Source organism: Equus caballus, chromosome 29 (genome assembly GCF_041296265.1).
Source record: "Equus caballus isolate H_3958 breed thoroughbred chromosome 29, TB-T2T, whole genome shotgun sequence".
Classification (NCBI taxonomy): domain Eukaryota; kingdom Metazoa; phylum Chordata; class Mammalia; order Perissodactyla; family Equidae; genus Equus; species Equus caballus.
In genome coordinates this window covers 19,082,214-19,105,671 of record NC_091712.1, presented here as the reverse complement: position 1 = coordinate 19,105,671, position 23,458 = coordinate 19,082,214, and the positions used below count along the sequence as shown (strand labels likewise).

The 23,458-nt window shown below is 43.3% G+C and overlaps 1 protein-coding gene across 8 annotated transcripts; it reads right to left on the bottom strand.

Annotated features, from left to right (window-relative positions):
- Window positions 1-477: 477 nt before the first annotated feature.
- On the bottom strand, window positions 478-23,263 carry MAP3K8 (mitogen-activated protein kinase kinase kinase 8). Of its 8 annotated transcripts, none has more exons than XM_023632346.2 (9): window positions 22,407-22,741; window positions 19,813-19,916; window positions 17,922-18,280; window positions 11,319-11,486; window positions 8,891-9,152; window positions 7,369-7,475; window positions 3,342-3,494; window positions 2,467-2,713; window positions 478-1,602 (listed from the first exon to the last, which is right to left on the bottom strand). In XM_023632346.2, exons 3-9 carry the CDS (start codon window positions 18,255-18,257, stop codon window positions 1,472-1,474), a joined length of 1,404 nt encoding a protein of 467 aa, XP_023488114.1. In that variant the 5' UTR covers window positions 18,258-18,280; window positions 19,813-19,916; window positions 22,407-22,741; the 3' UTR covers window positions 478-1,471. The 8 variants fall into 8 exon arrangements, with proteins under 8 accessions (XP_023488114.1, XP_005606924.1, XP_023488113.1 ...); XM_005606867.4 differs by lacking the exon at window positions 22,407-22,741 and adding an exon at window positions 22,020-22,143; XM_023632345.2 differs by lacking the exon at window positions 19,813-19,916 and having other exon boundaries at window positions 22,407-23,263.
- Between the last annotated feature and the right edge of the window lie 195 nt (window positions 23,264-23,458).

Below are 23,458 nucleotides of genomic sequence, written 5' to 3'. Positions count from 1 at the left end.
CTATGAGAATTACAGGGCTGGTGTGTTTTACATAACACATGTAAAAGCCTGTAATACTATTCACTCAGTGAATGACGGATCAGATTCCCATTCAACAGTTTTCACTAGAATTTGGTGTATGTGACTGAAATCTACCTTATACAAAGGCAAGTTAGTTATTAACGTCATAAAAAATAATAGGCACAGAGCACACAAGCATATATTCAAAGGTAGTATAAATGTATAAAAACAAGATGCAAAATAGGCCCACACTTAGCCTGACCCACTGGCTAACAATTATTTTTCTACCTCAATGTACCAGAGGAATGCAACACAATCCAGATGACAATAATGGCTTGATACAGCAGCAACAGAAGAGGAGCATACACACAATTTGCAAAACTCTTGCCTTCTTGTAATTCGCGTTCCCCTCCAAGCTATATCTCAACCCCTGTAACCCATCCCCGGTCCCGGTGAGAATCACACTCTCCACAATAATTAAGGAAAAATACTGAATTTATTCACTTGGTTGGACCCATCACATTGGATAAAAGAGTTGGTTTCATTTGCATGATGTAAAAACATACTCTAAGTAGGAATACTCACATACTTTACAATGTTAAAAATATATTTATATAAGAAAGATTCATGAAGGCATTTGATATAAAACATACACAGTATGCTATTTTAATATACAAATGCTTAAAAGAAAATAGAGTCTTAAGAATTATAAAAGTAGCATCTTTAAAAATTTACAAACGTTTCTATTTGTCTTAAAGGTCACATTCTCATCCTTTGGGATGTACAGAAATTATGTGGTTTACACAGTTTTATCCACATTCAAAACATCATGTTTTAAATGTTTTAAGCATAGCATGTACAGTACAAAATATTTCCATAGGAACATAACAGAACCTGTCACTAGGGGCCTGCTGCCAGACGGCTCCCAGTTAATCAGCCATTTTTAAGACGCTAGTTCAGGTTATTGCTACAATATTCAAGTTGTTCTATTCACCCAAAGTATAATGACTTTCATTTCTACTAGACTTTCCCGACAAAGGCTCAAAGAGTTATCATATAATATACACCAATATACATAAAACAACTATTCTGAGTTAAATGCAATTCCCATACTTAAATTAGAACCAAGAATAGTAATTTGAGGCTATTATCCTCGCAATTGGTATTTTTAAAATTTTGAGCAAAGTGCACAGTGAATGGAATCAGTCACCAGAAACGATTCTTCTCTGAACGCTCAGCTTCCTTCCTGTGAGATGAGAAATGAGAACCTTCAGAGTTGGCGGGTAGCAGGGCAGCTTGACAAATCAAACCCACAGGGGCCACATGGAGTCACATTCATGAGTCGTGGAAGCCCATACCGCTGGCTCATAAATGACACAATTCACTATTTGGAGGCCCTGTGCAGAGTCAGGAGAACCAGCTTCCAAGAGATAAATGCTGAGTCTTAATTTAGAGCAAACGGTGTCATTAATCAGCCATATTCTAACGTTGGTGGGCCCCGAACAAGGTTGAAATAGCCAGCCAGGGCTCCAAGGTCTATGTAGAGAGAACGTTGTCTCTTCAGCATCTCGGATTCTTCGGTGCTTGCTGTGCATGAAGAATCTGAAAAGGGAAACGTCGAAAAAAGGAAATAAGTGACCAGGGGACACGTTCAATAAATACCTTCTGCGAAAAAAACACTTTGGGCCTAATGAAACAGCATTCAGCTCTGGTTTTAGTAAGAGCTACAGACTTGAACGCTATGAGCTAGTTTATGTAACACAACAGGGACAAAAAAATCAATGACAACAAGAAACTAGCTAGAACTCCTGGCATATTTTCCAACATCCCAGATGGTTCTCTTTAAATACAGAAAAGTCAGACAAGAAGCAGGGAAATGAAAACAAGCATTCCAGGCTTGACATCTGGGTTTGGACCAAAATGGTTAAGAATGCCATAGATTTTTAATGATAAAAATAGAAACCCCTCTCCAAGCATATTCTATGCTCCTGGAATGCATACTGACTTTCTTACCCGGGAAGGCGTCAAAGTTTGGAAAGAGAATTTAAGCAGAGGAAGATAGAAATGCAAACTGACTTCAAACTCAGTATTTTATCTGTGCAATGACTGCTGTGGCTTATCATAATTGAATTAAACAGAACCCCGCTCTTTACCAACAACAGAAGTGTCCTGCTTGACTTGTTTTTAAAGGCAAATGATTCTCTGTTGCAAAAAAGCAAGTTGGAGGCGATTCTCAATGACTATGTTACCTACATATGCGCTGAAAACCTGTTATGACTGGCTCGTAAATTAGTCAATTTTTTTTTTATGCTTTGCTGACATTCTTGCTGAAATTTCTCAAACAACTTACGGCATTCAAGAAGTCACTTCATTTTTTTGCAAGTGTTTTCATGAGCTACATGAGAGGTTTGACGTAGATGGAAAAGAAGGGAAGTAAGAGGCACTGCCCACGTAGGGCGTCCCTACCGGCAATGTTCTCAGGAAGCTCCAGCTCCTTCCTGCTCAGCAGCCTCTTCCTCTCAAAGAGGGCCGAGTCCAGGCTCTGACAGCGTGGCTGGTCCTCTCTGGGGGGGTTCAGGGCATCATGCTTCAGCAGGTCCGCTGCCCTGGGGCGGTGATTGGGGTTCCTCTCCAAGGCGGCCTCCATCAGCTCTCGCATGCTGGGACTGCAGTCAGCTGCGATATCTTCTAACGGAGGCGCCTGCTTGTGGATCTATCAACAAACAATCTCTCAGCATCACTGACATGGAAATACACCCTCAACAGGAAAAAGATTCTGATAACAAGACCTGGAAAGTCATCTGTTTCCTACCACATGCCCTGCAGCAAATGACAAGTGTCCCTTTAGTCTGCTAAGGGCACCGATGCTGGGTTTGAATAAGCAGTGACAGCATTATATATGAACAGTGGCCCAAAGGTCATGGCAGAAGTCTATGCTGCTGAATTTCTCAATGGTAAAATGAGAGTTGCACGTTCCACTATCTGCCAGGCTGCCATGGGGACCTATAATCTACTATCATTTTTTTTCTTTTTTGAAAGTGTTCAAAGAACATATACAACTTCCTTCGCTCAAAGATTTATGCTACCCTGATGTTACTAAGTGGCCATTTTTTATTACAGCTATAATGGAATAGCATATAATTTATACCCAATGTACATTTCAGTAAATTTCCACTAAAACAGCAATGCCTCCTTTGCAAGAATGGGGCTTTCCTCCCTTTGGAAGAACCTTCAGCTTCCTCTCATGGGTCACTGGTTCACCACCATCCAGCTCGGGATGTGTGAGCATTAGAGGTGGTAGAGCAGCTCTCCCCCCTTGCCTGTGGGGGACCCCCACTTACTATGTACAGATAGGAAGGATAGGCTGAGCGAGGGTAGCGCTTCACCCAGGGTGGGGTGCCCGTCTGCATGTGGATGAGCGTGGCCCCCAGGCTGTAGATGTCTGCTTTGGTTGAATGGCCCCTGCACAGGATCACCTCTGGGCTCATGTAAATCTGAAAAAGAGGTTGGAAACATCTGTCTGGCTCCCCTCATTTGTCTGGGTTTCCAGTCCTGGAAGCTGGCTCATCCACCTTTCCCCTGTTTACTGCATGCCTCATCCCTTCAGAAGAGCATGTGATCGCTGTGTTCCCTTAAGGGAAGGAGAATAACACAGACACACACTCAGGGAGCCGGGCATCTCTGGCATGAAGTGCCCCTGCAGCCAGGAACCCACCCAGGACTCTCACTCATCAAAGTTCTGCAAAGCATCGATCGAGGCTTCATTTTTTTATTAAAACACCAATTCCTTTCATATTTAAATGCACACTTCAAATGTACTTCTTCACTTCACGTTTACAAATTGCCAAACCTCTAAAAATCTGCAGTAATAAAAGGCGGCAGAAATCCACAGGGTATTAACACAACTCACTTGGAAGAGAAGAACTTAAAACTGTAATGTTGTAAAAGTGAAACCAATTAGCCATTTCTATGAACTACTTCTTATTTCTACCTACCACGCAGCCAGTGACCAAATATTAAAGGCATGCCATATTAACATGTATAAGTTCCATCTAGTTTCATGAGTTAATGCTGGAAAAGCAGGGCTGGTTTTAGAAATAGTTTCTCTAACAAGTGTTTGTTTCTAAACTCCAAAAAGAAAGGAAAAGAGAGCAAACACTGGTGACCAATGATTTATATTTATAGCTGGTACAGACATATAGTACTTAATATCCTAATTATCAATATTACTTTTAAGAAGTTTTTATACTGTCTGTCATTTGACTATGGAAAAGGGGGCTAGCGTTCTTGGAATACAATTCACAGTAAATAAGAACTGGCTTACAAAAACTGGGGAAATTGCCCAGTTTCCCCATCCTAACCACACTTCCGAGCTGGCTTTTGCTCTTGTTCTCTCTCTCTCTCTCTCTCTGTCCCAGCAAACAGGCTAAACCGAGCTCCTTGTTCTGAAACTTTCCCTGAAGCAAAGACAAGGCATTTGAATCCTGAAGGACTTTCTTACTAAATATAATCACAAAGTTAAACAATAAAAGCAGTCAGTAGGATCAGCCGTCAAGAGAGGATTGCCTGCCTGTCTCCTCCTCCCGCCCTTGCAAGGATTAATCCAAGCCAGGATTGGGCAAAGAATGTACTGTTGGTGTAACCAAGGCAGCTGTGCACCCGGGGCTCTGCAGGCCCTACGCGACCCCACAGCAGCATCCTGTCCACCTGGTGACTGGCTGCTGCCCTCAGGCAGATCCCCTGAGGGAGCTCTGGGGCTCGGAGCTCCTGCTTCCTCAATCTCTGCAAGGGCCAGAGCAGCGGGGCCTGGTGCTCACGGACTCCTCAGGCTGGCTGACTGCAGGCATGAAGCAGGCCTGGGGCCACCCACGCGAGGCTCTCTGAGAGGGCACATCCTCAGGCCTGGGCACTGGAGCAAGGGAGTCTAGAGGTCGGGGGTCAAGCCCTGCACCTCTCAACATGTTTATCAGACAGGGCAAGACTGTGTGTATGTATGTGTGCATGTGTGTGTGTGCGTGCACACACGCACACACATGTGATGATTACATGTTAACTTAACAAGTAAGACCAAACACAGACTCAGCAGAAAATAAGCACTTTTAGAAAAGGACCATGCTATATACTTTTATATAATTATAGCATTACTTTATTACAGAATTATTTTATTCTAATTAATTATTTACATTCATTATTTATTCTTTCTATATATCATGTAATTCAAAAATAATAGATTAAATATACGCTGGATTAACCCTGTATATGTATTATAAGCTTATAACATAATGCTCTGAATATGAACACTGAGAGAGAGATCAAACACAGGTGGCAGTGTTTGTGAGGTCTACCGAGGGATCAAAAATCATCCACAGCCATGCAGTGGCCAAGCGATCAAGTCCAGTGGAAAGCAAATCTGCAAGGTCAACCCCGACCAGTCACATCTTATTGGCTCTTTAGGTATGAGGAGCAAAGCGAGCTTGCCGAAAGGGTCATTGCTGACTTACAGCCTGGCTCACTATCCAACTTCAACTCATGAGGACCAGACAGGGATTAAATGCAAGTGGATTAGAAGAGCTCATAACTATAAACACCAAAGCCAGTTTAGCATTTCATAAAAAGCAATTTACATTTGGTGAAAAGAACTAATCCAAACACGTCCAGGAGCCAACACCATGTTATCATCTCATCCTCAAGCACACATTCTCCTTTTGCTAGAGAATCCCAGAAAAGTCCTATCTTTCTCTAGCCATTGCAAAATGCTCAATTTGATCACACTGCTGGGAAGAGAAAGGTATTTTCCATCTTTAATACCATAAATAGTTTGTTTCTCAAACTGGCTCCAGGAAAAGGGGTAGAATGTCACATATCTGAACTTACGACTAATGCCAAAAGATGCTGAAACATTTTCCAAAAAAAATGTCGTAAGCATTAAGTCATATTAGATTTTGTGCTTTGGTGAAGGATTCTATGGTTTTCTCTTCCAAATATTATTCTGTTCAAAGATGACTGCCCAGAATCCTCTCTCAAGTATTTTCCAGAATAATTTCAGTAATATCAGCAAAAACAAGAATTTGATCTGTTGCCCAGGAGGGTCTTTGCTTTGAGAGAGTTAAGAAAAGGCTTAGAAAATCTTGGTTCAAAATGAAGATAATTTTTTTTTTCACATTGCAAGTGAGGTCAGTGCAATACATCTATTAGCTAGTCTAAGGGTTCCCATTTGGTTGAACACCAAGACTGACCTGGTAATCCTGAGGCAAAGGTGCCACCCGTGCCCTCTCTCTATTTCCTGGGGGCACTTCCGGCAGAGAGCAGGGCATGGGGCTGAAAGGCTGGGACAGTGAGCATCCCACTGTAGGGGACATGGGCAGTGAGGCAGCTTCTACACTCACTTACCTTCTCAGCTGCATCCAACCCCAGGCCCATCACAACCTACTGTGAACTAAATTATTGGTTGTTTGATAATTCGGGTAAATTTAAAATAGGTTCTTTCACCAAAGAGTGAGGACTGATGCAAACCACCGAGGGCATGATCCTCGTGGGCCTGGTCCAGTGCGCTGTCCCAGGAACCTGCAACAGCTACTCTAGGGCAGATGCTCAACAGACGTTCCCTACTTGAATCAAATCAACTATGCAGCCTAATAATGGGAATGTTAAATTAAACAGGTTATTGGAAAGCCCACGAATGCATTTCTCTAAATCTCATTTAAATTCCGGAAGGTTTGGTTTTTATTTTGGCCTTGGGTTTTTTTGCTTCACAAATGAGTCCAACATATAGCTAGTTTATAACTTCAATAAGATTTATTTGTGCTAGATAATACACTTGAGGTTTATTACAGGATCCCAAGGATTAAGGATCATCCTGAAATGTTGTCACAGCTCTCAATAAATATTATCAGTGACCATGAAAATTATGGTTGTAATAGAACCAAAATAGCAATATTAGTTATACTAAGACTATATGTATTATTTATATCAAAAAGTTACATAGTAGTTACACCTTAGACTTTAGACTCAGAGAAAACTAGGTTCAAGCCCCAGATGGATCAATAGCCAAGTAGCTCTGGGCAGTTTATTTTAACCTCTTCAAGCTTATTTCCTTAATGTAAAATGGGAATCATGATAGTACCTGCCTACGAACTTACCAATTTACCAATAACAGGGTTGCCATGAGGATTAAACACTATAATTCATTTAAAGCACTAAAATGAGTATCTGGTGCAGGGCAAGGGCTCATTAAATACGTTCCAATGGTCATAATAATGTAATGCAATGGTTTTTCTCCCCTTTTTTGTCCTTTCTGCAGTCAACACTAGAACATTTTTTATTTATACTCTTAATAAATATTGACCACTCTTGTGGGAACATAATTACCTCTGTTCCGCGGAGGTCCTTAGGAAAATAAACATCTTCAGTCATCTGAACACTTAGGCCAAAATCCACCAAAACAGCTTTTGTGGACATGAACACAATGTTGCTAGCTATAAAGAGAGGAAAGTTTTTAGCATAAAATTGTCTATATACCCATAAATAATGAAAACATTACTTAAAACGAGTCCCAAATCAGAATAATTGAAGTGCTTCCCAACTGAGATAGACACAATATGCTTAAACGAGGAGGAGGAATCTAGTGAGAGTTTAGGTGGAAATCACTTCAGGTATGTCAAGAATTCAGCCAACGTGGATATAAATGATTGTAACCACTAATAATGCTCAAGATACAATAGTTGACATAGAAACCAGCTAAGTATCCATCGATGGACAAATGTGATATATGTGTATGTATATATAAAATGGAATATTATTCAACTGTAAAAAAGAAGGAAATCCTACCCTTTGTGACAACAAAGATGGACACAGAGGGCATTTTGCCAAGTGAAATAAGTCAGACAAAGACAAATACTGTATGAGATGATTTATATGTGGAATCTAAAAAAACCTGAACTCATGGAAACAGAGAACAGATTGCTGGTTGCCAGGGGCAGTGGGTGAGGGTGGGGAAAATGGGTGAATGAAGGTGGTCGAAGGGCACAAACTTCAGTTAGAAGATGAACAAGCTCCGAGGAGGTAATGTACCCATAGTTAATAATACTATAATACTATAACGTATATTTGAAAGTTGCAAAGAGTAGATTTTAAAAGTTCTCATCAACAAAAGCATTGTAACTAAGGTGATGGATATATTAACTAATTTGATTGCGGTGAGCATTTTGCAATATATACACATATCAAATCATTACATTGTGCACCTTAAATTTACACGGTTATATATGTCAATGATATCTCAATAACGCTGGAAAAAATATAATAATGCTCAAGAGCTTGAGGTTCAAATTCTAAGATAGAAGCATACTGTTATCAAGCTACTTTCTAAAAGAAAAAGTAAAATACCCTTTATTTTTCAGTAAAAGTGAGGCTAGTCCAATTTGCCATGAGATATTAAGGGTTCATCGTGGGTCTCTCTTGTGTGTTTCCCCATCATCTCTTACTCTGAGAAAGCAGCCAGCGAAGGTTTGTTTAATGGACTCTCGCCAAATTGATGCTCAAAATTTAAAAGCTATTTGTTTCTCAAGAATATGTGAGGGTATGTGTGTGTGTTTTAAAGAAAATTACCATTTTCAAGTCTTATTAACAAGGGCGTAGGCAGTACTTAATAGATGTGTGGCTATAATCTTTTCTACAATTGGATAATCATACTTCCTTATGACTTGGAAAGCGCCAGTAACCTGGCCTGATTCTAAGCCATGTTTCAGGAGCACAGCGGAGGGAGGTGGAAAGTGCTCTGAGGGAGTGTCCTCCCTGCCACTGAAGATCTTCAGACTGGAGGAAGGAGCCTACGTGCGGCCTGTCTAACCAGTCTCGAAGCCAAAAAGGTACATATCCGAAGACAACTCACGTTTAATATCGTGGTGAATCACTTTGTTCGAGTGTAGAAAGTCAAGTCCCTTGAGAACATGCTTTGTCACCCAAATAATTTCAAACTCTCTCATCGGTCCACAGCTCTCCAGTTTCTCCAGAACAGAGCCTCCTTCGCCTGCTTCCATAAAGAGGTGCACCGTTTCACCCCACAGGACTACGCCATATAACTCAGCGATGTTCTCGTGCCGGAAGCAAGCCTGGATTTCCACGTCGGATGGCTTAAACTGATCGACTGGGATCTAAAACACAAAAATCCAGTAAGATTCTAAACAACCCCAGGACAGTGAATAGTGAAATATATATATATATATATATACACATATAATGTAGGTCAACCCACAAGCCAGAAGGCAAATAATTGCCCTCAAGGATACTCTGATTATGAAATTGTACTGCCGAGTTAAGAAAATGTTTACTCCAGATCTGCCTTTACATTATGTCAGCTTTAGGTAAACAACTCAAAATAAAATAAAAAACAAAGAAAATGAAATATTATTTTCATTTAGAACGTAGAAATCCAGCCAAAGAATTATTTACGATTGAATCAAAAGAGAGAGAATTTCCTATCTATTTTATGTGTAATTTCTATGGCACCTAGATTTTAGGTTGTATTTTCTATATTTCAGCTTGTCTTGAAACAATATTATGTCTTTGGTCCCACGGTCTATGCTCTAACAGTGCATTTAAAATAAGCACCGGCCATCCATTCTACAGAGAACCAGGCAGGTATTAATAAAGAAGCAGATCTTTCACAGTGCATATGGACATGGGATTTCTCCAAAATATAGTGTTAGATGAAAAAAACAAGATGCAGAAGTACATATTTTATGTTCCTATTTGTAAAACATTTTTAAACTCTACATACATATGTCCATAGACATTTTCTTAAAGGACACATAAGAACCCATTATCAGTAGTGACCTCAAGGAAAGGGATCTCATTCTTCACCTAGACCCTTTCGAATCTATTCAGGGTTGTTAATCATTTTATATGTTTTTCTGTTTTAAGAAAAAATACAGTTTAAAAATTAAATATAAGTACTAAAAGGAAAACAAACCCACAAAGCTGTTTTCCCATGCCTTTTGAGATGAAACTGAAAAACTAGACACTTTGGTTCTAAGATCTTTCTAAAATGTCATCAGATTGTTTTTAAAAGAACTTAAACATGTCCCCTCTAAATGCAAGCTTTAAATGCCTGACTATAACACTTCCTTTTTTTCTTTTAATAGCTGATATTCTAGCAAATCTTTATGAGGGAATTAATGAGGTCAAGATATTATTGACCTTTTAATTAAAAGAAGAAAGACTAAGATGATATTCAGCACTTACTTTGCATATTATTTTTGGTTAAATCAAGTGATTTTATTTTATTGCACTTTAAAACAGACATAGATAAAAGTGTAAAACTGCTTAACTATCAAACTCAGTGAATTATCAGCTGAACACGCCCATGTAACCATCATCCAGATCAAGAAACAGAACCCTACCAGCATCCCGGAAACCCCCTCCTGACCCCTTCCAGTCACTGCTCTTCAAGGGGACCCACTAATCTGAGTTCCACACGCCTGGATTTGTTCAGCTCATTTTGGGCCTTTCTTTAAGTGGAATCTCATACCATAGATATTTTGGGTCTGGCTGTTTTGGCTCAACAAAATGATTATGAGATACATTGACATTACTGTAATTGTAAACCACTTCTTTTCCTTGCTGTACGGTATCCCATCGTGTAAATATACCACATTTCAGCATCTGGAAACTTCCAGTTTGGGATTATTACAAATAGTGCTGCTAGGAAGGTTCTGACACATAGCTTTTGGTGTACACGCCCGTTGGGTTTGTACCTACAGGAGTGCAATTGCTGGGTGAGAGGGTGTGTGCATGCTCAGCTTAGGTAGATATGCCAAAGAGTTTTCCAAAGTTTGGAGCAATGATTGTTTAATAAGAAGAGATGGGGTCTTTTCAATAATTCGTCTAGTTAAACTCAGCTCTTTAGTTTGCAGTCCTGAGGAGTCCTGCAGCCTTGCCAGCTTCTGCTTCCCTGCCTGGCTCCCTCCTCAGTGGGTGGCATTAAAGAAACAGCACACGGATTTGCTCCTGCAGGAGAGCTCCCCTCCACCCCGCCCCACCACAAGAGGGATGATGTTATCCAAGCTGGTGCTAAATAAGCCAGCAGGACTGTCTTTTTCATCAGGGCAAACCAGATTAAAATCAACCCCCCACTTAGACCAAGGGGCTGAACGCTTCCAGGTAGCAAGCAAATCCATAAAACACAGACAATTTGGACAGGGTACCCTCAGATAAGATCCAGTCAAAGGGTAACAACTTTGAGTAATGCAAACAAACAAACAAACAAAAGCCGCAACGTCAAACATGCAGTGCACGCTGTCTGGTTATAAAGTACATACCAATTTACACGCCATCCTTTTCTTAGTCTTTATATCTTGTGCTAAGTACACTTTTCCAAAGGCCCCCCGAGGAATGAAATCAGAGCCAATATTCCTATATGTCAGCTTCCAGGGGATGAGGAGAACATCTGAGTCTATTTGATAGCGTCCATTTTGGGGAGTGATCACCTACAACATGATAAAGATGCAAGAGGGTGAGAATTTCAGCAAAGTCCTTTGCTAAGACCCACCCTTTAGAAACTGGTTACTTTAGATCAAATTCCTATACACAGTGCTTGAAAGTGATGTCACTGTGTATAACCCTAACAGTGTACAGAGACTGTATTTAGAGCTTCAGCAAGACAGAGAAAGCATGTAACAGAAACACGTCCCTGGGCAGACCTGATCATATTATTCATGAGTAATTAATTGCTAAATAGAACTTTAAAAATTATTTATCTAAGGGAGTATGACGGATCTGACCAAAAGGCTGAAAATAAAGATTGCATAAATATAAATGCTGCCTGCAAGTTGACTTGTTTCCAATTAAAATGTGCTAACCTGTTAGTCCACATAGCTATTACTCACACTTGATGCATACAGAGAGAACATGGAAATTAACTGAGGATCATGAAGGAGTGTGGAAAACAATGTGTTATGCCAGAGATATGAGCTGACAGCGCTACATAAATAAAGTAAGGGCAGAATTATTTCCCACCTTCTTACTCATTTAATATATATTGAGTACATACTGCGTGCCAGGCACTGTGCTAGTGCTGAGGAGGCAGCTACGAACAAGAGATAGATGACCTCTGACCTCCAAGAGTGCATGAGCAAGCAATTTAGAACAAGAGATTTCAAAACCAGTCGACTCAAAAATGAAGAGACGTACCCTGACAGCAGTGTGGGTTACAAGGGGATGTGCATTTGTCAAAACTCATCAACCAGAAATTTAAGATCTGTGTATTTTACTGCATATAAAGTATATCTCGATTTTTAAAGAGTAAGCAAGTTAGAAGGAGAAATAATTAAAATTAAAACAAATTAACAAGGTAGTCCATGGGAGATATGACCTGGAACACATGTGTAAAAAATGTTTGAAGTGGGGGCCGGCCCTGTGGCCGAGTGGTTAAGTTCGCGTGCTCCACTGTGGCAGTCCAGGGTTTCACCGGTTCGGATCCTGGGCACGGACATGGCACTGCTCATTAGGTCACACTGAGGTGGCATCCCACATGCTACAACTAGAAGGACCCACAACTAAAATATATAACTATATACTTGGGGGATTTGGGGAGAAAAAAAGCAGGAAAAAAAAAAAAAGAAGATTGGCAACAGTTGTTAGCTCAGGTGCCAATCTTTAAAAAAAAAAATATTTGAAGTGTTCTTTCAAGGAATAAAAAGTCTCAAAAGTCCAAGTTTTCCTTCAATGTAATTAGTAATATTACGACTTCAGATTATGAATCCAGGAATTATGAAACTATCAAAATGATGTCATTTCAAGCACAGAAGAAGCTGAGGGGAATGTGGACCACATGGGAAAAGAATGATGGGCTGATTCATCTACCGATGCATGGAGCTCCTCACAGAGTCATGTTACGGGAATAGTTCTAGAAACTACCAGGGTTATTCATTTGGTCTCCATATTGCTAATCTTAGCAACCCCCCCGCAAACAGATGTGCTCACTATTAGTCAGGGAATGAAGTAGAGAACAACTCCAATACCTAGAAATGTGAAGTCACTAAATTTAAAAATTAAATATTTACCGAGCGCTCCCTCTGTGCAGTGGAAATGAATGAGTACAGGACCACGGTCTTGACTTGTTTGAAATATGACCTTCTTTCAAGAAGTGTGTCACCTCAAGTTACTGGAGGTCTCTTTTGATAGCATGCTAAGAATGTGATGAATTTAGACCCTTTCCACATTTAGACAGAACCGTATTGACAGCACTCAACTGCACTAGCTTATTGCCTCTCTCTTGTTATTAAATATTTACAGACGCAATGTCACCATTTCCTCTCAGTTATCAACTTCAGTGTTTAACTCACGTTCGTGTAAGTTTTGCTGTTGTCTAACCCAGTTTGACCCAGTGTCCTCTCAGTCTATCCAAGGGATGGAGAATATTAAGAGCCACACACTGAGTGCGCATCACCAGCCAGCACAGCGCTCAGTACTTGAATACATTATCTCATCAAAGTCTCATGACAGTGCTATGAGATAAGTACTATTTTTATCTCCATTTTACAGATGAGGAAACTGGCTTCAAGAGGTTAAGCAACTTGTGGGGCAGTAACAGCGTCAGGATTTGAACTTAGCTCTGTCGGACCCCAAAACCACAGGTCCTGTTCTTTAGATAAGAGCCCTTGAGCTTCCAGAAAGCTGTAATTAAAGCTGAGCCATGATCAAAACCCAGTCATTAAAAGCCTACATTTCCACATCATGGAGTACCCTTCTCCCCTTTAGATCAAATACTGCAAGTTCCTTCCCCCCTACTTTACAATCTCCCATCTCCTGGGCACCCTCCTCGGAGCGCCCCACAAGGTCTCCACGGTGACCTTTGATGATAGGCCCTGAAGGGAAAGTGTGATATGCGAGCGCTGACCAGTTGCAGTTCTGCAAAGACCCTGGTTCTTCCCCAGCCCCAGGCCTTCCCTATTTGGGTTTGAGATAATTTTTTTCCCTCCTTCTTCTTCCTTTGGGGGCCCTCCCAAATAATCTTACAGAACTCTATGCTGCTTATCTCTGCAATTCTTCCACTTACCAAAGCCATCTTCCAGTGCAGACATTATAAGCATGCTTTCGATGTCCTCGTCCAGATCACTATTATCCATACTAAACAATACTGGGCCCAGGAGCAGCACTTGAGAAAAATTCTTAGGTATTTTGGTAAAAATAAATTCCATTTTATTGTGGAATATAGTGGGCTGTGGCTGCTGTGAAATGCATGTGACCTTAGGCTATGTTCAAAGAAGCATATTGTCTAGAACAAAGGCAGAGCTGGCCGTATCCTACTCTGGTGGTCACATAACGTCTGGACCGCCACATTCAACTTCTGAGCTGTAGGACAGGCATGGCACAGGCCTGAGCTGAGGGCGCTATCCAGATGACAAGGAGAGTTAACACCCCCATGCACAAGCAGCAGCAGATACAATTAGAAGCGTTTGTGAAAGAAGAGAGAAGATGTGGGGAATCTGCAATTTCTGGAATATTGGAAGGACTGTCAAAAGGGGGGAGAGTAACAATTGCATACAACAACAACTACCACAATGATTTGCATTCTTTCAACACTCGCTGTGTGTAAACAGGTCACATGCAGCCATGATTTGTTCCCAACAACAACGGTATGGAGTAAATGCTATCATGTTACCCATTTTACAGATGAGTAAACTGAGGCACAGAGAGACGTAATAACTAGTCTAAGGTCACACAGCCGACCCATTCTGAGCTGAGGTACATACACACTTATTTCATTCCCTGGCATTTTTCACCACTATTCATCATATATACCTGTTTATGGCCAAAAAGTAGAATGAGGACTAAGAGAGTCAGAGATGGATTTTAGTCCTATATAAGGAAGGATTTACTTACAGTCAGAACTGGCCAAATATGAAATGAAATGCCCCAGTGTATGATGAACTGTTCATCACAGGAGATTTTCCAGCACAGACCAAAATGCACCATCAATTACTGGAGATGATGAATGGGGTGATTCAAGCACTAGACAGGGGATTTGACTCAAGTATCTTTAAGGTTTTTTCAACTCTGGGAAGCCAGGACTCCATGACTAAGCCCTGAGGAACAGCATTCAGCATCTCACACCCACGTCTATGAGCGAGCCCTTTGGGGCCCTTCAGCTCTCCAATAATCACCGAAGACTTGAGTGTATGGAATCCATTTTGGGTTATTCATCTCCAGATCAGGTTATGAATTTGTCTAGACTATAAATAACTAGTAGCACTCTCACACAAAGCAACCCCTACATCAGTCTCTCAAGGTTCTCCCCCAGGTCCTGCTGGACGTTGGTGGAATCTTTATTAAATGTTATTTTTAGGAAAATAGCACACACGCACACACACAGACCACCATTTAACATGCCTATGCTTCCGGATAGTTTTTGAATTCTTGGTCCTCCGTCCTGTCTAATTACCTCCATGGATGTTGTGGTTGTTGGTTGCCTGGAACACACCACGTGTCCATGCCTCCAGGCCTTTGTACATACTCTTCTCTTCATCTGGAACACTCTCCATTCTCCATCCCCTTCATCTGTCTAACTCCAAGTCAATAACTTAGGCGTCAACTCCTCTTGGAAGCCTCTCTGACATTCTCCCTTGCCCAGACCCACCCGCTTGGCTATGTGAGGTATCCTGCCCCACATTGCCCTAGCAATCAGGGCGTAGTTGCACTGGGAAGTACCACACTGCATGATAATGGCCTGTTTACTTGCCTCCTGCCTTCACCAGGCAGTAAGCTACCAGAGGGCACAGACTGTGCAACACTTGGAAAAGCACCTGATACACTGCAGATGTTGGAGTCATGTCTAGCAAGTGAAACAGAGGGATACTTGAACGAAAGGATTTGGCCCATATGTAGATAAACTTCATAGATCAATTTTACCTTGGAATTTATTTATTTGGTAGATATTTGCTGTCATTTTGTAAAGCAGAGAGACAGAGAGCAGCAAACGAACCCAGAAGAGAAAAGTTTTGATAGGGTATTAGGTGGAGGATGGGGAAGAGAAAGGTTCTGAATGCAGGATGGTTCCAAGGAGAGCATCACGTGAGGGTGAAAGAGAGCCAAAAGCAAAGCTTGCTTCTTGTAGCATCTTGTCTCAGGCTGGCTATGATCAGCGACAGCTCCTCGCAACTCCCATGCCATTAGCCATGGACCACAGAGCTGCGATAGGTCACTAGCAGTTGCAGGGTTGTAACAATCCTTCAGGTCAGTGACAGGAAAGGCAACCACGGCCCCCAGAGCCATCAAACACTGGCTTGATTTGTGGATTTTAAACTTCTCCTGTTATCTTCAATTCACTTTTACCTCTTCCTGCTTTACATGTTATATTCTTGATCATTTTTAAAATACAAATCCTTTAAAAGTTTTAAAGATCCCTGCCCTTATATGTCCTGTTCTTAAATTTTCTCCTGAATATGCATCTATCTGTCAGCCCTCCATGGCAGGACTGCCAGCATTTCACTCTTACCCTTTGCTGGTAAAATTTTTACTTCCTTTATCTCCTTTTTTGCACTAGCATTTTGTTTTTACTCCAAAACCTTCAGGAAGCTATTGCTTTGTACTCCTTATAGTTTTCCTGAATTCCCTTCTGTACACTCCCAGTGAAGTTCTATGGCCCATCTCTCATCAGCCTGATGGCCCAGGGGAAATATACCTAAGTCTCTACATATTTACAAGCAAGAATAATTTGTTTATTCTGCATGTTTTCCTTAAAAATACCAATTCATATAAGAGACAGAAATACATAAACCATTATGTTTCTGATCACAGACATATATATTATTTTGAACCAGAGTTGTCCAGCTATATTTTAGCTAAGAAAATCAGGCATTGCTCCTAGTTCAAATTATTACCTCCCATGGATAAGAAGAAGTACTATTCTCCAGGTAAAGTCAAGTCAACTATTAAATACAGTTTGGTATATCCAGACCAAAGCAAGTCACGTGACCGTGCAGAATGTAATAACACCACTGGCTTCTAACAAAACAATTCACTCCATAGCTGACCTAAACTGCTGTGTTGTTTTTAATTGAATGAACATGGTATGCAAAAAAAACCAAAATAATTACAAACTTTGTCCAGACTCTTTACTTGTTCAGCAGTGACCTTCCCCCATCATTAGCCATTTTGCCATTTAGAGACACCAAAGGAAAGGGGTCACTTTCATGAATAAGCACGTTTTGCAAGCTACCACCCACTCCTTTGCAAATTGTTCTTTTCTAAAAAATTGGATCACCTTTAGCCAGCACCGCTGTTCACCTCTGACATACTAAGAGATTGACAGAATCTCAGGCACACCTAAACACATCACCTGATCTATGATTGTGGCAACCAAGTATTGTCACAATATTTTGGATTATTTACATACTTGGGATGACTAAGCAAATATATTATTTGTCATTCATACCTTGCCAATTAAGGAAGGAGAATCTGTGGATAGCTATTTACTGCCTACACATCACATTTCTGCAAGAACCATATTTAGCCAATACTAATATTGTGACATTTCAAGATGTGACAAGAGAGGAGCAAAAATTTCAGCTTCAAAAATATTAAAGTCTTTCTTCCCTCTCAGATAAAAAATTCTCATTAAGCCTTTCTCTTCTGCCTAATCGATGATGAGCGTTTTCACGAACAGTTAAACTAAAATACACTCTTCTGAATTACTTGTTTGTAAAACTACTACTAAAATATGGAAAAGATTCTTTAAATGGACTTTTAATGAAGACTTTTTTGCATCTTTAACATGAAGGGGATTCTTACAGATACTGCATTTTTAAAAACCATACCTGGCAGCCAGGTTAAAGCAGGTGTGAATGCTACCCTGCGTTAAATGAAGCTGCAGTAATAAAGCTGAACACACAGCACTCAACTGCATCAAGGAAAAAACATACCATATTTAATAAAATTCCAGATTCTTGTGGTCGGTGTCCATAAAAACGCTTTGCAGTATTCGATATATGGTTTGCAAAAGCAAGCAGTTCCTCCACGGTTCCACGTCTGACCGACGACAACGAAGGCACCTCTTGGCCACCGAGTAGCAGAGACTCTGAGCGCTCCTCATTTTGATTACTATCTTGACACATGGTCATTAGACTGGGTTCGTAAACTGGTGGCTCTTCACTTGGGTAAAGATTTTCCATAATGTCTATTATATCAGACACATTCAAATGTTGAATTAATGAATCGAGTTCTTCTTTGTTGTCACTGCCAGTGCTCATGTACTCCATTACTGTTGTGCTTTGTAGAGAATCTGCAAAAGAAAACACAAATACTTAGTTTGCTATATTTGTATTTGCATTTTGAGATTCATGGGAACTGGACATAAACTGGGAATGGGCCTCTCTATGCCCATGTCTACAAAACGAGGGCCCTGCGTCAACAGTGTGTGTGAATTCAAGTTGACAGACAGTGAAGAAAGGGACCTTAACTAACCATTAGTCCGGCTGCTCACTTTGCAGAGGGAAAACCCAGAGAGCTTATATGTTACTCACTCACTGAGTTGATGGCATCAGCTATAGCCACTGAAAACAAACTTTCACCAAATATAAACATAAATAGGAGCAGCTCAGAAATCTGAGGAGCTGAGGCTCCAGGCTGGTGCTTTACAGCTTCCACCCTGCTGCTCCGCCAGGGGACAATGCTCCCCACACACAGGGACAGAGCTCCCCACAAACAGGGACAGTGCTCCCCACACACAGCTCCGGTGGCTTTTATGCCTTGGGTGACTTTAAAGAAAAAGAACTACTTTAGCAAATTCAGGAGCTAACTTGGCAAATAAAACTCAAGCCCTGAAGCCAGAAGCACGCAAGATGGATTTTAATGGAAGCAAATCTGATGCTGAGAGGTCAAACTGCAGGAACAATTCTGATGCAAATGAATTTAACAGCTCATTTAGAAGGGGGACAGGAAGCCTCAAATCCCTGTTCTGCCAGCGAAGAGTATGAGAAAGAAGATTCATTTAACCTGTGAATCAGCTGTCCCCTTTGGGACTAGAATTCTTTAACAGTACAGAGCATAGATTTCAAGGGTCCAAAAAGGTTAATCTAATATCTAGGTCAATAACTCTCCAGAAGTCGTAGAATTACAAAGAGGCCAGGGAAGCTAAATCTATCCCAAGTAAGACACATGTGAGACCAACGAACTGTGTTAGCCAATATCATATTTCAGTTCTTACATACAAAGCAAGGGCTACACCTGGGGATCTGCCAATGAGAACAAAAAAGGGTAGATCAAGGGCAAAACATGACGCTGTTACTCAGGACTTTAGAACAAGTCCATTCCAAAGGATTAAAGACAAAGGATTTAAGAGATCTCAGAGAATTTGGAGGCATGTATGCCTACTTAAACTATTGCGCTCCTGAACGCACAGCCTCTCTCTGAAAGAGGTTCCAGGTTCTTAAAAGCAAGAACCTTTAACACATTCGACACTCAGTGCTGAAAGCCACAGGCCTCCATCAACCTGGAGCACAAGGGCAAAGCTCCAGGAAACGTTCCACCACGGGGCCACCTGCAACGCATGACCCAGCCATCAGCTGAGTGAATCTCATTTGAGAAAAGAACCATGCAATGTAGTGCCCTCGTTAACTGACTTGACAATCACTTGCTGACGTAAGGAAAGCAGTCTAGCATCCTGGAGTCTGACATTCCATCAAGACTCAGACTGCTTGGGGTCAAATTTTGGACCCTCATCTACTGTCTGCGTGACCTTGGGCTAGTACTTTGATCTCTCTGCACCTCCACTCCCCCATCTGTACAATGGAAGCAGTGCTGAGCAGCACCTACCTCACAGGGTGGGTGCGAGAGTTAAGGAGGTCATGTGCAGAAGGTGCTCGTGCAGTGTCTGGCCCACAGTAAATCAGTTGTGTCATTGGAGTTGCTGTTATGAACTTAAAAGAGAGAAGTACAGAGTCAGACTCCTGGCTTTGCACACACTGCATGAGACCTCCTTCCTTATCAGCAAAAGGGATGTGGCTACCTATTCCCCCAACTTCTTCACAGTAAGGTTTTAAAGATTGCATCCAAGACAAGAGACAGCGAAAAAAGGCAGAAACCTATGCACACTGCTTTGATAGCTGTTACCACCAGTTACATCCAGAGAGCCAGGAAGCTCCCTCTCAGAGATCTTGCAGCTCTTGGAGCCTGTGGGGTTATGAAAGGAATTTCCTAGGTTAATAGAGGAACATTCGACTTTGGTTTCATCGAGCCATTTTAGTTGCAGCTTCTGCGTGTCGAATTTACTGAAAAACAGAAGCTAAAACAAAAAGAGCCTGATTTAGGACCCTACTGGCTCAAAAGTTCCAAGGCTCCTGGACTGACTTATGAAATGGCTAACTTGAGAGAAAATAAAGTTCCCAGTAGCAACAGGGCTCAAGAAAGAGAGGGAGAAGTCCATTCCGACGCTTTACAGCACAGTCAGCCGACCCAGAGAGGAAAGACAGCTTTTGGTCTTTCAAACCTGTAGAAAGTCTCAAGCATCTCAAGCATTTATATGCAAAACCGAAGCAAGAGGTTAAACACACACACCCCTAAACTGCGTGCTGGGGGGCCGGGCGGGAGGAGGAGAAGAGAAGGAGGGAGCAGGGGAAGGAGGGCGGGGGCGCGGCGGAGTGTGGCTCGGGGGCAGTCTCCGGATCCGGGCATAATTCCCTAGCAACGCCCGGCTCCTCTCACGCCCAGCAGGCTCCCGGAGCAACCTGGTGACCAGCCCGCCCCCTCAAATGCCTCCGCAAAGCCCCTCAGCACTTTCAGGCCGTAATTAAGCAGACAACACGCTAATGATTTCCGCGTTATTCATGATCAGTAGCCATCTAGAAAAAGTGTGGACTGTGAAGATATTCTAGCTCAACAATAGAGACCCTTCCTCATACAATTTACCAAAAAAAAAAAATCCTTATAAAATTCCTACTTCTTAACGGAGTAGACGAGGATGGCAATTTTAGAAATGGAGAAATGGGCAAATACAGTCGAAATTATTTGCTTCAAACTGTTTCAGGAACCAGCAATAAAATCAAGAGAAAATCCTATTCCAAAACATTAATGTCACACTCTTGGGTACTTGTATCTGCATAAACAAACGTTGAGGGTTTCCTGGTAAGTGTGAATGAAAACGGCCAAGATTTCAGGGATCAGCTTCTGCCTAACAAAGGACGATTATACCTTGCGGTACTTCCCATTTAAAAGATATTTTCTGCCGAAATAGTACATTGCCTCCCAGGGCACATTTCTTATTATATTTTTGTTCTCAAAAGGACCCAGAATGACACAGTCTAGCTGAATAGAAGCACAGCGACTCTACTTCAAGACATCTAGAGGCCTCATCTATCCGATTCTCCTTATACGAGCAAGTCCTTAATTAAGGGCCATCTGCCAGAAGTCCCGCACGCAAACCTCAATCCATCAGAGAGCTGGGGGCGTCTGTCGGAATCAGATTATATTCCACTTGGCAAAAACCTAAGACTCAGGCCACAGACATGTAAAGTAACTGTATTTGTGTTTTTTCCCGTTTTTTATCAGGAGCAGTCCTTTATTCTGGGCCAAAATACGTCTTTCCAAAAGTGAAACAGACATTGCAACGTTTCCCTTAAAGACAGCTCACGGCCTTCGCTGTTAACTTTTGGGACAATCTCTGCACGCCCAGCTTCCTTCCCAGCGTCGTTCTCCGCCCAGAACCAGAAGGATTACGGAGTCCTGATAGCACATTCCTACCGGGAAACATCTGTAAAGTATTATTTTTTCCCCTAGCATTCTTTCTTAGACCCGAAGCCCAGCATTTGTGTTCTGCTATAACGACTCATTAGTCACAGAACAGCGTCCGAGTTATAAGCATGAAATAAGTTTCAGCTAGTCAAAAGGCTGTCTTGCTCCACCAACCCCAACTCCCTTCCTCCAGTCCTTACAGCCAGCAGACCCTGAAAGGGTTTGTAAATTATAAAAGCACCCATCATTTGGGCGGGCGGCGGCCGGGTCCCCTGCCTCCGAGGTGCACTCACCGGGGCTCGGCAAGGAGAGTGCAGCCGTCCGGGCGGCGTACGCAGCGGGAGGCGCGGTGACAGCGGGTCCCTGCTTCCCCGCGCATTGCCCACACCCGAAGTGCTGGTGCGCTAGGGATCCGGGAAAGAGGAGGAAGGGGGAGGAGTCGCGATCTGCACTCGGTGAGACCCTTGCGCAAGGTGCTTTCCAGCTGTGCAGGCTGCAACCGCGACACGCGCAGAGGACGGAAGCGGAGCAGCGCGGGTGTCGGGCACGCCTCCACCTCCCCAAGTCCCGGAGTTCTCCCCTCTGCCGCGGGGACCCTCCGTTTCAGAATAGGAACAGCTAGGGCACCCAGAAGGGCTGCGATCAGAAAGACACCCCAGAGTCCCCAAACTGTGGATTACCTGCGGCCTCCGCGCGCCCCCGTGGGCCGAGCGCTCCAGCCGCGGCCTCCCGACGCCTCGGTGCGCAGCAGGTGGCCGGTCCTCCGGAGCCGGGCGCGCCGTGGCACCGAGGTCCGACGGCAGTAGAAGCTGGAGCCAGGGCGACCGGCCCCGGAGCGTGGCGCGTCGTCCAGAGCGCAGCGGACGAGTGAGCCCCAGGCCGGGCCGCCCTCGTCGGCCCCTGACTCACGGCGTCTGAGCCGGCCGAGGGGCGGCGCAGCGGACGCCAGCCGCCGCCTCCCCGCCTTTTCCATTTCCCCTTTCTCTCCGTAAACAGAAAGAGACTGCCGGGTTGCGGGGAAGCCGGAGCCCCCGCGCTGGGAAATTCCGTCCGCCCCCCCTCCCCGTTTGCCCTCGGGGCGCCCGGGCGGAGCAGAAGGCGGGACTAGGGAGGAGCGGGGAGGGGCGCGGGCCGAGCGCCGGAGAGAGGCTCGCCGCGCCATCTGGGGGGCCCCCGGACAGCAGCTGCCTCTCCAATTGAGGGCCTGGCACACCTAGGAGTTTTCCCTCAGGACCGGACAACCCGGTGGTAGAGGGCGCCCCAGTGGCGGATTTGTAAAGGGAGACTGTGCCCCCGCACCCCCGCCTGGTTCCCGGAGGAAGATCGTGTTTCCTAAGCGCTCGCGCCCGCGGCGCTACTCGGGTGTTCCAGGCCCGGGCAGGGGGGGCGCGCTGCTGGCCCCGCGCCCACCCCCAAGCCCTGCGGGCACAGGCGCGCCGCGTGCTGTCTCCGCCGCGCTGCAGGAGGCACAGTGAGCGTCTAGTCTTCTCAGAACCGCACCCAGCCGCGATTACGGGTAGCGCGGCCTGCCCTGCCCAGATTTCGATTCAGGTCCTCACACAATGAGTGTCGTGATCCGTGGTCCGCACGCACCGACTGCAGTTTGAAGGTTTGGGAGAGGCCGCCGCAGAGTGGGCGGGCAGGTAGGGGGTGAGCACCTGGAGACCCGCCAGGGTACTCCGCCAGCAAACCCTGGTTTCCCCTTTCTAGTCTTTATTGGAACGGGTTATTT

What these genes read in the sequence shown, in the direction of transcription:
- MAP3K8 (XM_023632345.2), bottom strand. Translation starts at nt 18,257, where the DNA reads ATGGAGTACATGAGCACTGGCAGTGACAACAAAGAAGAACTCGATTCA. An exon ending in GATTCACCACGATATTAAAC is followed by an intron (nt 7,476 to 8,890) that starts GTGAGTTGTCTT and finishes CTCTCTTTATAG; the next exon opens with CTAGCAACATTGTGTTCATG. An exon ending in ATCCTTCCTATCTGTACATA is followed by an intron (nt 2,714 to 3,341) that starts GTAAGTGGGGGT and finishes GTTTGTTGATAG; the next exon opens with ATCCACAAGCAGGCGCCTCC.